At 40.0% G+C, this 14,976-nt stretch overlaps 1 protein-coding gene across 9 annotated transcripts in view; it reads right to left on the reverse strand.

Annotated features, from left to right (window-relative positions):
- Positions 1-14,976, reverse strand: part of LOC126284265 (RIMS-binding protein 2-like) — a 1,431,128-nt gene that overhangs the window by 974,020 nt on the left and 442,132 nt on the right. For all 9 annotated transcript variants that reach the window (XM_049983077.1, XM_049983076.1, XM_049983073.1 and 6 more), the window contains exon 6: positions 14,669-14,846. In XM_049983077.1, the coding sequence (XP_049839034.1) occupies positions 14,669-14,846 (178 nt within the window). The remainder of the gene's footprint in view (positions 1-14,668; positions 14,847-14,976) is intronic.

The following is a 14,976-nucleotide window of genomic DNA, read 5'->3' on the forward strand; positions in this document are numbered from 1 at the left end:
TGCTGTTTTATTTCTCATAACAGTCATTTGACAGTAAATTCTTCTTCTTCCATTATTATTATTATTTTTTTTGTTGTTGTTGCAAAAAATAAAACTATGTACATAAATGAATAAAAGTCCATCATCCAAGAAAAGCAAATTTGGAAACTTTGCTTCTGAGGCTGTCACAAATAGCAACATCAGAATATGTTCTAAAGATGAATGGAGACTACATAATGCCAGGTAAGCTATAAAGCGAAGATCCTAGTATCTTGCTTTCCTGGTGTTACTTTCCAAACCGTTGTAGGGTGGCACAACAGATTTTAGCCTGCTTGCTACTAGTTTATTTTGAGCAATTCCATCAGGGGGTCACACTAAGTGTAAACGGTCACTATAACACACTAGTTTTTAAATTTCCCACGACTAAACTCTGTCTCAAAATCTGTAACAAACTCCAAAGAGATACTGGTCATGTGTAAAGTATACCTGCAGTAATACACAATCAACACCTTTACTGAATTATGGTAGTGGTAATCCCACAAGCAACAGTGCTGTAGTAAGTGTTCCAGAGTTTAAATCTACAACAGCTGTCAACGTGAGTACTTAGGAAGTAGATACCATAGGTGTACAGAAGCAACTTAAGCAACTTTATGCTGTAAATCTTTCCATTCCAGATCTTGGTCCCTTTCTGAGTTTGCTGAAGAAATAGCTTAATTTCTTGCAATTATATATAATCACTCACTAGACTAATGATCTGTTTCTAAAAACTGGAAAGTTGCACAGGATACACCAATACACAATAAAGCAAATAAAAGTAATCCGCTAAATTATAGAAACACATAAGTGACATCAATTTGCAGCAGCAACATGCACTGCGTTGAAACATTATGAAATACCTCAAAGAAAACAATCTATTGATACATAACCAGTGCTGGAATTCTCAGAAAATATTGTTTCTGTGAAATGCAACTGGCTCTTTATCCACATGCAGTAACATGGGATTCCAACATGATTCCACATTTCTAGTTTTCTTGAAGGCTTTGAACACCATTACTTGTAAGAAGCTTCTAATAAGATTGCATACACATGGAGCATTATATCAGTTTTGTGACTGGACTCGCGATTTTTTGTCAGAGGGGTCACATTTTGTCATCTAGTGAAATCAAAGTGGAGTATGGGGTTCCCTGAGGAAGTGTTATAGCCCCTCTGCTATTCTTTATTTGTGTAAATGATTTCGGACACAATACAAACAGACCTCTTAGATTGCTTGCAGATGATGCTGTTGTTTAATGTCGAGTAAAGCCATTAGGACATAAAAACAAATTTGTAAATAGATTAAGACAAGGTATCTGCAAAGTACGAAAAATGGCACTTGGTCATAAAAATTAGAATGTGAGGTCCTTCACATGAATGCTAAAAAGTGATTAGATTTCAGTTTAATGACAAATAACACCAATTTAAAGGTTGTAGATTCAAATAAATAGTCAGTGATTATGATTACAAACAACTTAAGTTGGAACCGTGATGTAGAAACCATTGTGCAGAAGGTGAACCAAATGACTGTGTTTTATTGGCAGAATGCTTAGAAGATGTAACAACTCTACTAATGAGACATAATATACTACGTTGGTCTGTAGTCTACTGGAGTATTGCTGCATAGTATGGGATCCTAATCAGACAGGACTTATGGAGGTCATCAAAGAAGTTAAGGGCAGTATGTTTTGCTTCTTGTTAAATAGTGGAGAGAGTGTAACTGAATGATAAGCTAGTTGTGCAGTCAGTCATTAAAACAAAGGTGTTTTTTTGTTGCAGTGAGATATTTTCATGAAATTTCAATCACTAATTTTCACCTCTGAATACCAAAATACTTTGTTGACTCTCACTTACACAGGGGGAAATGGCCATCACAATAAAATAAGACAAATCAGAGCTCCCACGTAAGGACATTGACATTCATTTTTCCTACATGTTATTCGAGAGGAATGACAACTCTCTTATATACTAATACTTAGTAAGGTTCTCACCAAAATGTTTATTCTTATAGTTGCATAGTTTTCTTTCATGTGAGTGCAGGATGAAAAAATAATAATAATTTTTTTCCAGGCTGAATCTGATGCAATAAATAAGAGTTTCCTGCTTCTTGAGACAGTTACCTAGATGAGCTGTTTTGTGGTTCATATCTTTTAAATGCATTTTGTTAAAACTATTCTACAGAAATGCAAAAGTTCATGTGTCTGCTGATGCTATGGCAAAATATGGTTTGGGCAGGCTACAAGAAATTTTATGTCCTTTCAAATGTGGACGAGATGAGCACTGCAGATGCAGAACAAGGAGTGAGGATTGCAGCCTGGACCTAACTGCAGCTCACGAGGGCTGAGTGCACTGGCCAGGCTGATGGGCCAACTACAGCCTGGTGCTGAGATGAGACTGAGGTGGATCAGCAAGCAGCCAGTCTGCTGATATGGACCAGGCTACCTAAGGTGGGTGGCAGTGAGCTAGCATTCCACATTGCATAACTGCCAGAGTGCTACCAATAAAAAGGAAAATAGGATGTGGTAGAGAAAGGGCATAACTACATCTAAAACAGAGTAAAAGAGGACTGACCAATGAAACTGGCAAAGAGGGTCCTCCACACTCACCATAAGGTGGGAAAATCCCAGTCCCAGTCCCAATACCTTGCCCCTACCCCAAAAGCAGTTTAAAATTTTACGTCTGATAATAAAAACCAATTTCGCGGAGAACTGGTTCAAATGTTTGCAAGCTTTCACCCAATACTGGTGCATGCAGTGTGGTACAGTGGCTAGATTTGCTGGTTGGTGTATTGTGGGTTGTCAGTTCAAACCCAACTCCAAGCAATTATCTATTACTTCGTACTTACCATTCTGGGAAGATTCTTGAAGTAGGTTATATTTGTAATGTTTTGATATCCTGGTATATTTGATGTCTTTTTTTTATTTTATTCTGCAATATTCCTTGTTTGTATAAATAGCTGCACTTTTTTTTGCAAATAGTTCTCTTCTAGATTAATGTTAGCATAAGCAATAACCATGCTTTCAGTTTTAAGTGTTGTACTTCACTGATGACCCTGCCTTTGGCTTTGTAGTTGACTGTGATTTTGTCAGGACAATATTATAGGCACAGAACCCAGAAGCTCTTGCTTAGTAATAGAAAGCCAGAAGGAACAGATGGTTCACAATGATGTTTGGTAATCTGGTATGACAAGTGTGGAGTCAACGCAGCATGGTGGATTCCTTCTGTGAGGAATGGAAGGAGGAGTGCCATGCAGCAGTAGTCTCCTTGATAGTGCAGAGTTTATTATAGGAAGCAGTAGCCCCACTAGACATTGTTCCACCTCCAAGTGATGAGAGGTAATATTTGCAACTGCAAATCTACTCCTGGAACCATCAAAGTGAGTATTGAGTGAGCAACTACTTCTCTAGCCAAACAATTGCCCAATTTATTTCAAAGTGGCTTACATGACTCTGGACCCAGAGAAAGACAGCTCAGCAAGTAGTACAACTCAGGTCAGCAACTTGAGTTCTGAGTCAGGAAGGATTGTGGTATGGTGACCGAAATGCATGATTCATATTTTTGCAGGAGAGAACTGGAAGCCTTGGGAAATTGTTCAAGCATTGACCCTTTAACAGCACCTGGGAACTGGCATTCAGCCTAGGATGCACTAGCCATCAATATACAGTGTGGGGATGACCAGTAGTAAAACAGAGATGACTGTATCATTGATGAGGATGAGGAAGAGTGGAATGTTGAGCACGGAGTCATGCAGGACAAAGTTCTTTTGGATCCTGGGGACCTGAGTGATGTACCAACCCTAACCCAAAACAGCTGGTGGTTTAAATACTGACAAATAAAAATCATCACAGAGCCGTGGAAGGCCCACTCATGATGGCTCCAAGAGATGCCCTATGCCTTACAAAGGTCAAAAAACACTGAAATGAGCTGTTAACATTTTCAAAAAAGCCTATCATATTGCTAATGCCAACCTAACTGCATGGTCGAGAGTGGATCCAAGAAACCACACTAATAGGAGAACAAAATGTCCTGTGATTCGACGATCCAGCATAGTCGTCCCACTACCATCCTTTCAAGCTGTTTGGAGAGCATGTTGATGATGGTAATCAGGAGGTAGTTGTTGATGGACAGTGGCTGTTGGCCTGATTTAAAGACAGGGACAATGCTACTATCTTGCCATTAAGAAGGGAAAAGACTTTCGACTCAAATGTGGTTGAAGGCCCTGAGTAGATGGAGCCTCTGAGGAACATCAGATTTTGTATCATCTGATTATGAATTGTTCATTATATAAGAGCCTGTGGCCAAGTCAAGTGCCTGAAGCAGTTCCCAGGGAAGCAGTTCCCAGTTAGTGAAAGGCTCATTATACAAGGGCTATTCAGAAACTGAGGTCTGATTGATCGCACAATGGAAACCACAATGAAAATCTGATGAATCTTTGCAAAAACATGTCTGACAGTGTCTCTAGTATGCCTGTTGATTGTGTCATGTCACTCTTTTCAGTTCTGAGTGTACAGAGAGCACGTAAAGGTACCAAGTATGTTTGCCGGTGAAAGATTTAGCCTGATTTCATGCAGCCCATACAATGTAAATTTCATGCACTTCCTTCTTCTTGATAAATGTCAAACACACATTGCAGGTGCAATGAGAATGTTCCTGTAACATTTTTGGTGGGATTTTTTTGATCACCCATCATACAGGCCTGACTTGACTCACTCTGATTTTCATCTCTGCTTACATGAACCACAGGCTTAGAGGACAACTTTTCAGCACATGCAAGCTGCAGATCAGCATAGAGAATTGGCAGAAAGCACAGGCAGGTTTCTTCTGTGACAAGAGTATTGGAAAGGTGGTACAATGCTACAACAAATGTCTCAGTTGGAGTGTCGATTATGTAGAGAAGTAACTGTAAGGTGCAGCTAACTGTTGCAAATAAAAAATTTTTCAACTTGTGTTGAATGTGTTCGAAAAGTAGCTGGGTAAAAAAAGGATGCCAGTGTATTCACAAAGTAGATCACCACCATGAAGAAGGAAACCTGGGGCACTTGTTTAGCATAGTGGCCCAGCAGAATACAGAGCTAGGCCCACAGCTGTGATGAGAAGGCATATGTTACCAAGGAGGAGATGTAGTGTTCCCAGGATTCTCCCTCACTGTGTTTAATTACAAGGGTTGAATGAAAAGTAATGCCTCCACCTTCATTAATTCTGTTTGGATGGGAGTATTTCAATAAATCAAAAGGAGAAATAATACTTAGAATGTGATCTTTATTTACCAATATTCACTTTTCCACATAATCACCAGCTAAGTGGATACATTTTTGCCAACAATGAACAAGTTTTCTGAAGCTGTCACAGAAGAAGTCAACACTTTGTTTCCACAAACACAGTCTCACAGTTCTCTTAACGTCTTCATCAGAAGCATAATGATGTCCCCGCAGATTGTCTTTCATTATTGGGAACAGATTGAAGTCAGATGGCGCTATATCTGGAGTGGATGGAGGATGCCTTATGGTGGTGAAATTCAGTCTCTGAAGTTCTGCTATGGTGGCACATGAAGTGTGTGGTTTGGCATTGTCATTTTGTAGGAAAACATTTCCCCATTCCTTTCGGACCCTTGTTAGCCATCGTTTCAGAGTTTGCAGTATTGTGATGTAATGCTCTAAATTTATTGTTGTTCCACGATCAAGGAAATCAACATGGGTAACATCATCTGCATGCCAGAACACTGTGGCCATGATTTTTCCAGCTGAGGGCAGCGTCTTAAATTTCTTTTTCTGAGGGGAGAGTTTGTGTCGATACTCCATAGACTGATGTTTCATCTGTGGGTCATAATGGTGTACCCATATCTCGTGTCCTGTCACAATTGAATAGAGAAAGGCATCACCTTCATTCTCATAAAGCGAAAGGAGTTCCTGGAAAATTTCAAGTCTGTGCACTTTCATTTCAGGTGTCAACGTCGAGTGTCACTGATCTTCCTATTGTCAAGCAATAAAATTAAGTGACCCACACGTTCTTGTGAAATGCCAATTGTGCTTGCAATTTCTCTCTGAGTAATATGACAATCCTCCTGACTCAATCAGTCAACATTTTGATTGTGAAACTTCTATCAAAGGGCATCCAACTCTTTGTCTGTCAAGCAGGTCAGATGTTCCTGCCTAAACATCTTTAAAAATACTCACCCAATGACACACAGTACTCACATCAACACAATCACCATAAACTGCTTTCATTCTCTGATGAATCTTCTTTGGGGTGACACCTTCTGTTGTCAAGAATTGAATGACTTGCTTAAATTGCACTGACCGAGTGTCTGTGCAGGGTTCCATGCTTTACACTGTAACAACACAACCATTCAATGCTAAGGCTTCCTGGCAACTGGAGCTGTAGAGAAGAGGCTACAGAACAAGCCAGTACCTGTTGCATACCAATGCTGCCAACTGTTGAAGAGTTACGAGGGTGGAGGCATTACTTTTCAGTCAACTCTTGTAGATAGTGAGCCTTAGCAAAGAGCCACTTAAAAGTGATAAACGAGGTCTGTGAATGATGTCACTTGAGAAGTTGCAGGAATCCTCAACAATCCCAAATAGCTGTTGCAATGTCTTTGCCCAAGATAGCATTGGCCAGTGGTGTAGTGAGCCTGCAGAAAAGGGGATAGCAGTTCCAGAGGCACAGGTGATCGTGTCAGTGAAGTCTCCTAGAATCTTTCAGTGCTATCTGGCAGAGAGGAGGCAAAAGTGATGGTAGTAGCATATACCTATATCTGCATCCACATATGTACTCCACAAGTGGCTATACAGTGTATGGTGGAGAGTACCTTGTATGACTATTAGTCATTTCTTTTCCTGCTCCACTCGCAATTATTGCAAGGAAAAAATGACTATTTATATTCTTCTGTATGAGTAATAATTTCCCTCCAGGGTATCCCATTCAAGTTCATGAATCATCTCCGTAATACTTGCCAACTGATCAAATCTACAAGTAACAAATCCAGCAGCACACTTCTGAATTGCTTCAATATCTTTCTTTAACCTGTTCTTGTGGGAATACCAAACACTTGAGTAGTAATCAAGAATGGGTCGCACTAGTGTTCTATGAAATGTTTCCTTTACAGATGAGCTACACTTCGCTAAAATTCTCTCAATAAACTGAAGTCAGGCATTCGGCTACCATACCACCAGCCTTACATACTCACTGTGTTTCAAATCATTTTGTAACATTGTGCCTAGATATTTAATTAACGTGACTGTGATAAGCAGCACACTACTAAGGCTTTATTTGAACATTAAGCAATTGTTTTTCCTACTCATCACCATTAAATTGCATTTTCTACATTTACAACAAGCTGCCATTCATCATACCAACTAGAAATGCTACCTAAGTTGTCTTGTATTTTCCTACAGTCACTCAACAATGACACCTTCCCATACACGACAGCATCATCAGCAAACAGCCACAAATTCTTGCTCAGACTGTCTGTCAAATCATTTATGTACATACAGAACAAGAATGGTCCTATCACACTGTGTTTGGCTCTAATTAATATTCATCATCGAGGACAATGTACTGGGCTCTACTGCTTAATAAGTCTTCCATCCATTCACGCATCAGGAAAACTATTCCTTATGCCTGTACCTCAAATTAGCAGCCTCCAATGGGACACCATGTCAAATGCTTTCTGGAAATCTAGGGATATGGAACCTGCATGTTGCCCTTCACCTACGGTTCACAGGATATCATGTGAGAACATGGATAGCTGAGTTTCGCATGAGCAATGCTTTCTAAATCCATGCTGCTTTGTGGACAGAAGCTTTTACATATCAGGGAAATTAATTGTATTCCCATTTACAACATGTTCAAGAATTTTGAAGTTCTGTTGGGTCGTCACATTGAGGGGATGCTGGTTAGGTATGAAAGGATAGGGAGGATAAGTCACTGTCTAGGATCAATGTGTGTCACTAATGAAACAAGATCAACAAACACTGAATAAAAGTCTGATGGCATGGATGACCTGGCATCTCTGTGATCATCGGAGTAGCCATCTCCTGAGATTTCTCCTTTTTTCTTTCACAACTTTTGCTGTCAAGAATCTTGTGAAGGCTTCTATGCTGTGGGTGTAGGGATGGAAGAAGAGACGGGGAAGCCCTGGGATCCACGGTCTGTGGCTTCTTCAGCCATTGATTGGTGTCGGGATGCTGATCTGTGGATTTCTTGAGAGATGATTCCTATAAGGCAGCTCTGTCACCAATAGACAATAGAGGAGGGAGCTGCCTCTTCAGCTCTGTGTGAGGAGTGGTTCGTGAAGATTGTACAGAAGGAACCAAGAAATGGGAGGGTCTGTAGCCCCCATGGCCAAGTTTATTTGTACAGCTACCAGAGGTCGCCACTGAGGGAGGAAATATGACAGGCATTGCTGACAAGTTAGTCAAAGTAGTGGCAAAAACTGATACCTTGGACACCGGTTACAAACTATTTTTAATGAGTTTCAAAGTATGAAGAATGATCTGTGACCTTCATTTACTGGATTTTGCTATAGGGCAGCACTGTTTACGGATTGCAGAGAATGGTCGTTCTCGCAACTGACTCTGACAGGTGGTAGCACACATGGTGAATTTTCTTGAAGGAGCCAGACACAGTCTCCACAAAATGAGTCATGTATGCACCAAGAAGACATATGCCTGAACTACGTGGAAGTCAGGCATCAACAGTGAGATCCTTGCATCGTCGCAGGCAACCACCGTACAGGTACCTGACGACCCTCCACATGGAATGTATATCATGCTGAGTATTGGGGGACCTTCCCTGCACATTCTGTTTTGAATAGGTAGAGGTCAGATGTGAGGACTAAGTTATCTGAAATACTTGGTGTAACATAAAGGGAACAAAGTGGGAACAGCCGTAACTGACGTCATATGTGTGAGCTATATTGTAAGCAGAGAATCTGTCCTAGAGGAGAAGTCTGAGAAATGATATCCTCAGAGTAACATTGCAGCATGGGAAAGTAAGAAGTACTGCAATGGCTTGGAGGCCTCATGCTTGCCATGTGTTTACTCATAGGAGAGTTATTGTCCCAATACTATGGAAAGTGCAAAATCGATTTCATATTGCTGTATGAATATTTTTAAGAATAAATTTTCTTTCATGTTCTGTATATCGTTCTTGGACAGTTCTTGTCATCTGCCCAATATATGCAGAGCCACATTCACAGGGAATTTTGTAGATGCTGCTTTCTTCAGTTGTAAATCGCATGTTTGTTCAAAGAATTCGTCATTGAATAAAAAGTATGTTGAGGAGAGTATATGTTCAAACAATGCCGTCATTTCTGCACTGAATAAGTTACCAATAAGATGTAATGATTCCATTAGAGGCACTTTGGTAAAAAGTGAGACCACATTGAAGCAAAATATCTGGCCTCCATACTAAAGCTGTATGTCAGCTCAGATTTATTAGTCAGTTTCGATGTGGTCTCACTTTTCACCAAAGTGCCTTTAATGGAATCGTTACATCTTATTGGTAACTTATTCAGTGCAGAAATAATGGTGTTGCTTGAACATATACTATCCTCAACGTACTTTTTATTCAATGAGGAATTCTTTGAACAAACAGACGGCGTCGCCATGGGGAGCCCTTTGCCCTTGTCGTAGCTAATCTCTTTATGGGGGACTTTGAGGAGAAAGCACTTGAGTCTGCTGTTTCAAAGCCTACGGTCTTCTGGCGGTACATAGATGATACTTTTGATGTATGGCCTCATGGCAGACAGGAACTGGAGAAATTCTTTTATCACTTAAACTCATTACATGAGAATATCAAATTCACAATGGAGATTGAAATAGATGGCACTTTACCATTTCTAGACATGCTAGTATGCCGTAAAAATGATGGGTCATTAGGACATTCTGTGTACTGGAAACTGACTCACACAGATCTGTATCTCCAGGCGTCAAGCTGCCATCACCCAGCACAAACAGCCTGTGTTTTCAGTACCTTAATACATCGAGTGCATGTAATATCAGATGATGAAAACCTCCATGCAGAATTAGAACACTTGGAGAAGGTTTTTAAAGAGAATGGCTACACTTCACGCCAAATAAGGAAGTCCATGTGCAACTGTCATAACAAGAAGCAACGCATTGAGGATGCTGATGGCGACTTTCAATCAACTGCGTTCCTTCCATACGCTGGGAATGTGTCGCCGAAATTAGGCTGATTACTGAAGAAAAATAAAATCAAGGTTATCTTCCATCCACCAGCAAAGAACTGGGCCCTGGTTGGATCCGTTAAAGATGATTTACAACTGAAGAAAGCAGGTGGCTACATAATTCCCTGTGAATGTGGCTCTGCATATATTGGGCAAATGACAAGAACTGTCCAAGAACGATGTACAGAACATGAAAGATACACCCGTCTGTGGCAACTGTCAAAATCTGCAGTAGCAGAGCACTGTAGTTTTTTGGGACATTCAATGGAATACAAAGGAACCAAAATTTTACCTCTGGTTTCCGGATTTTGGGATTCCGTAATCAAAGAATCAGTAGAAATACATCTTGCCGATAATCTTATAAATCCTGACAATGGATTTCAGCTGGATAAAAATTGTAATCCTGTTATTAAAATTATACAATCATAGCGGAATCAACAGCATCATTCGATACTCAATGACTAGATGATCTTTTACTTTTACCACTGAGGGCAGCACGTACAACTCAGCTGTGCCGCGTATGTCAACACCTGACGCATGAGCTGTAGGATTCCAGTACATTTTGCATGTGTAAGATTCGGCATAAATACCGTGACTGCACCTGGGCTGTTCAGTAGTTGTGTACTCACCTGATGATGGCCGGACATCTCTGGGCCGAAATATCGTGGCAGAATATCGACGGGATCCGGCTGCATACCGGGAATTTATTAGAAGAAGAAATACGCCGGGAAAATTTCAGAAGTCAGAAGGTTGTTTGTTTGATTGGGGGTTAATAGAACAAATAGTAGGTCATTAGTCCCTCAATCCAGGGGTAGTACATCCAGAATTAGTGACATCCATGAAGTATGTGTTATGATAAAGACAGTATATAGGAGTGGTAAGTCCAAGGTAAGAAAGGCAGTGCTGATACAAGAGGTGAGAAAGATTTTATGGAGAAGTGTTGAGACCAAACCAGTTTGTAGGTCAGAGCAGATGATGAGGAAAGTTCTACCCTGCATCTGATTCCCATTAGCCAGATGAAGGGTGAAGACAGTTACAGAGCTGGATGTCTTCTATTTTGGAGATGTAGAACAATAAAAGTGAAAAGACTAAAAATGTAATGGACGCTAGTTGGACTGTCAATAATGAAAACCAGGAGACAGAAATAAGTAGGCAGCAAGTGGATGTCTCCAGAGCTATTCCATCCCTGCTCCAGTGTTGTAAAGGCATTGAAGAGCATCCACTATTCACTAGAATGAAATCTCTAAAATATAAAATAGTATGTGGCAGAAAAGGAGGCAAACTGCATCTAAAATCAAGTAAAACAGTGTAAGACAGGGATGAAAGTGTGGGATGGTCAAGGTGGTTGAGTGGGAGGTCCCCCAGACCTAGCAGGCAGCGGAAGATGCCCTATGCCCCATTCCCTAACCCCAAACTCAACCACCAAATTCCTGCCCCAGAGGCAGCTAAAAACCTTATATCTGAAAACAAAAACCACTTTCAGAGAGAAAATGGAAAACCAGTTCAACTGTCCATGAATTGTCTGCCAAACTGAGATACCTGAAACAGAAATACGGGCCGCGAAGGACATTGTGCTGAATGACACCCATATATATTGAAACACAGCTGACTGTGGATGTCAGTTTGAGGTGCAGCCATTTAACAAGCTTCTTTACCAACACAGCTAAAACCATCTATGTATCGCTATCTACCATCCCGTCAACATTGGAGTAGTGGAGAGGCTAAAAGCAGTGGTGATGTGTTACTCATCATCATGGAAAGATGCCTTGCTGCTGATATTATAAGGCCTGTGCACACCAGAAAAGGAGGATCTGCAATGTTCACCAGCCCAATTGGTCTACAGTGACAAGTTATGTATGCCAGGTGAACTCATTGTACCAGTGTCACTTTGGCAGACTGCTCCAGATTCAGTGACAGAGTTCACTCAACAGTTCACAACCCAGATAAGACATTTGCATGCCAGGCATTGTGAGGTTTGCATGCAGGCCAACCTGATAGACACAGAGAGAGGAAGGTTTTTATCCATAAGAGATCTGCTTACAGCATTACACGTCTGACTCACGAGACGAAACTGTGCACCCACTGTTACACCAGCCGTATTCTGTTTCCAGCCAGCCTGAACTGAGCCTACAACATCAAGCAACACTGTAGCCTCCTTGGAGACTCAAAAGGTCCACACTATTCTACCAGCTGTTGGCACGAGCCCCTCCGACCTCCTCCTTCCCCAGCCAATCGCCACAAGGGCTGGTTGAGATGTTAAGCACCAGTACCTCAATATTCCTGGTGCACCCAGCTTCCAGCTTTAGAAAGAGTAGAGGTGATGGGTGGTAGGGTGGGGTCTGGTGGGGTGACAAAAGTTACTGTGCAAGCAGACAGCATAACAGACAAAAGGCGAATTGCTGGTCTGGCAGGGAGTATTTATTATCAATATAAAGGTTTGTTCATTAGACTTTGTATCTGCACTGGTTATAATTTGGTGTGCAATTAAGTTCCATACTAATCAAACATCATGTCCACAATGTATATCAAAATTATTTCTTGATTCTAAGTAACTCATAAGCTATTTGTTCTAGTGTTATTTCACACTCCTCAGTCCAGCATGTCTTTTCTTTATCCTTGGCCAACTCATGTTTTCTACATCTACATTTTCCCTGTTCTTTAGTAATTTGTGCCTGGAGCTTATGACATCTGCCACTTTCATTCACATTGATGCCTTCTATAAATATTTCTATATTTTCTATTGTAATATTGTCTCTGCTGGAGTTGTATCTGCTTATTTTCTGGCTGTTATTTTATGTTTTGTATGGGAGAAATTGGATTTTAACCTTAGAGATATAATGATCTGAATCACACTCTCCATTTATGATCTCTTCAGCATTCATAATTTTCCTCATATTTCTTATATATATGGTTATGTGATAAAGCTGAAATTTGGATTTGGAGATATTAAAGTTTTGGCTTTTCTTGGTAATTTGCAAAAATGTATGGGTATCAGTTTTAACTGGAACATGTTCCACACTATGATCAATAAGTATTCCACCATTTCTGTTTGTTCTCCTACAATATTCTTAAATTTCTTTTCCTTTCCAATTTTCCCCTTGACATCACTAAGAAGTATCTTCACTTGCCTTTCGCGTGGGTGTTAAAAATTTCAGTTATTAAGAGATTCCAAAATTGATTTACAACCTGCAAATTGCTTCTGTTATCTCCATTCATAGATGTATAGCAATTTATGAGCATATAGCGTTTATTATTGCACTTCACTGTTAACATGGGCATTATTTCTGATTTTGACTTAAACTCTGATAATTAAGTATAAATTTTTGTTTACTTAAAATGCTATTCCAATCAATGACATGTTTCCCATTATTCTCCGTGTTGTTTTCCCTCTATTAATACTGTAATGTTCTTTATCAACTACAGTCTCATCAAAGGATCCTATTTCCTGCAATGATATAATTTCTGACCTAATTTTCTATACCTGTAATTCCAATTCCTTCTTCTCTCAGTTTTCAGGAGATAAACTAAACTACTTTCAAAGTTATAAAATAGAATTTCTTATTGAGCTTTAATTTGGAAGGGATTTCAGTAAAGCTCATTTCTTCTTCACAACAAATGTTATGAATCCCTAGAATCCAAGGTCCCAATACATCAGAACATGTAATGTTGGATTTCTCACCTGTGCTACCACCAGAGGTAGTAAGGTGTGGCCAAGATAAAAAAGAGGTCCCGTGATACACTACTGAATGGGATATTTGCAGCTATCTGAGTGTGGAGTGTGGTTATTTCTTAATGGTAGGGGTGCTCGAGGGGACTCACATGATGTCAAGCAGTGATTTAGTGATCAGTGTTGCATTGCACTTTGAAGCTTCTTGTGAATACTGTTCTGCAAAATGACTTTTTCAGTTGAACAAAATGTTTGTTGTTACTTCACAGTTTTCAATATCACATGTCTATGAAGATTTAGGAAAAGAATGTATTGCTTCCACAGGTTTACGGCCTCCCAGAGTGCCTGATCTGTCTACCTGTGATTTTTATTTGTAAGGTAATTTAAGGATTAAGTCTACAATCACAACCCACATACAATTGAAGAGTTGAAAACAAACATTCACAATGCAACTGTGGAAATCCTACCAAATGAATTCGCAAAAGTTTCCAAAAACATGTTGAGACATGCTGAGTTCTGTACCGAAGTTTATCGTGAACATTTTCAACACCTCCTTTGAACTACAGATCTATTGAATGTTCAGTACTTTGCTTTTCATAATAATAAGTTGCTACTTACAAGAACAAGTGAACTGTCTGCATGTTGTTTATAAGACATGGGGACTCTTTTGCCCATCCCACATATCCACTATGTGAACTTCTCATTTTATAATTTTACTTGTAAATTGTGCAGAGCAGGACATCCAGGGGCCATCATTGAATTGCACTCTATTATTATTATTATTATGTTTTAAATTGTACCTGGTGTTGAATGCCCTGACTCAGGAGAGTTGTGGTTGACAGCGGCAGCAGCAGCAGCTGCTGCCAGTGCTGTGTTAGCACTTTGTGCTGAGCGTTTGATGCTTGCCATTTCAAGGAGAAGCTCTTCATGGCGGACATTCTGAAGCTCCGTTTTCTTTTCCAGTTCACGGATTTTTGACTGAGAAAGAAAAATTAACATTACCTATAAAAATAAAGTTGCACATTTAATACATCTATTTTCACAAGAAGCGAGGTAATGTTCATTCCAATTTAATTAGACACTTTACATACAGTAACAGAATGGTAAA

The sequence above is a fragment of the Schistocerca gregaria genome, chromosome 8 (genome assembly GCF_023897955.1).
Source record: "Schistocerca gregaria isolate iqSchGreg1 chromosome 8, iqSchGreg1.2, whole genome shotgun sequence".
Lineage (NCBI taxonomy): Eukaryota > Metazoa > Arthropoda > Insecta > Orthoptera > Acrididae > Schistocerca > Schistocerca gregaria.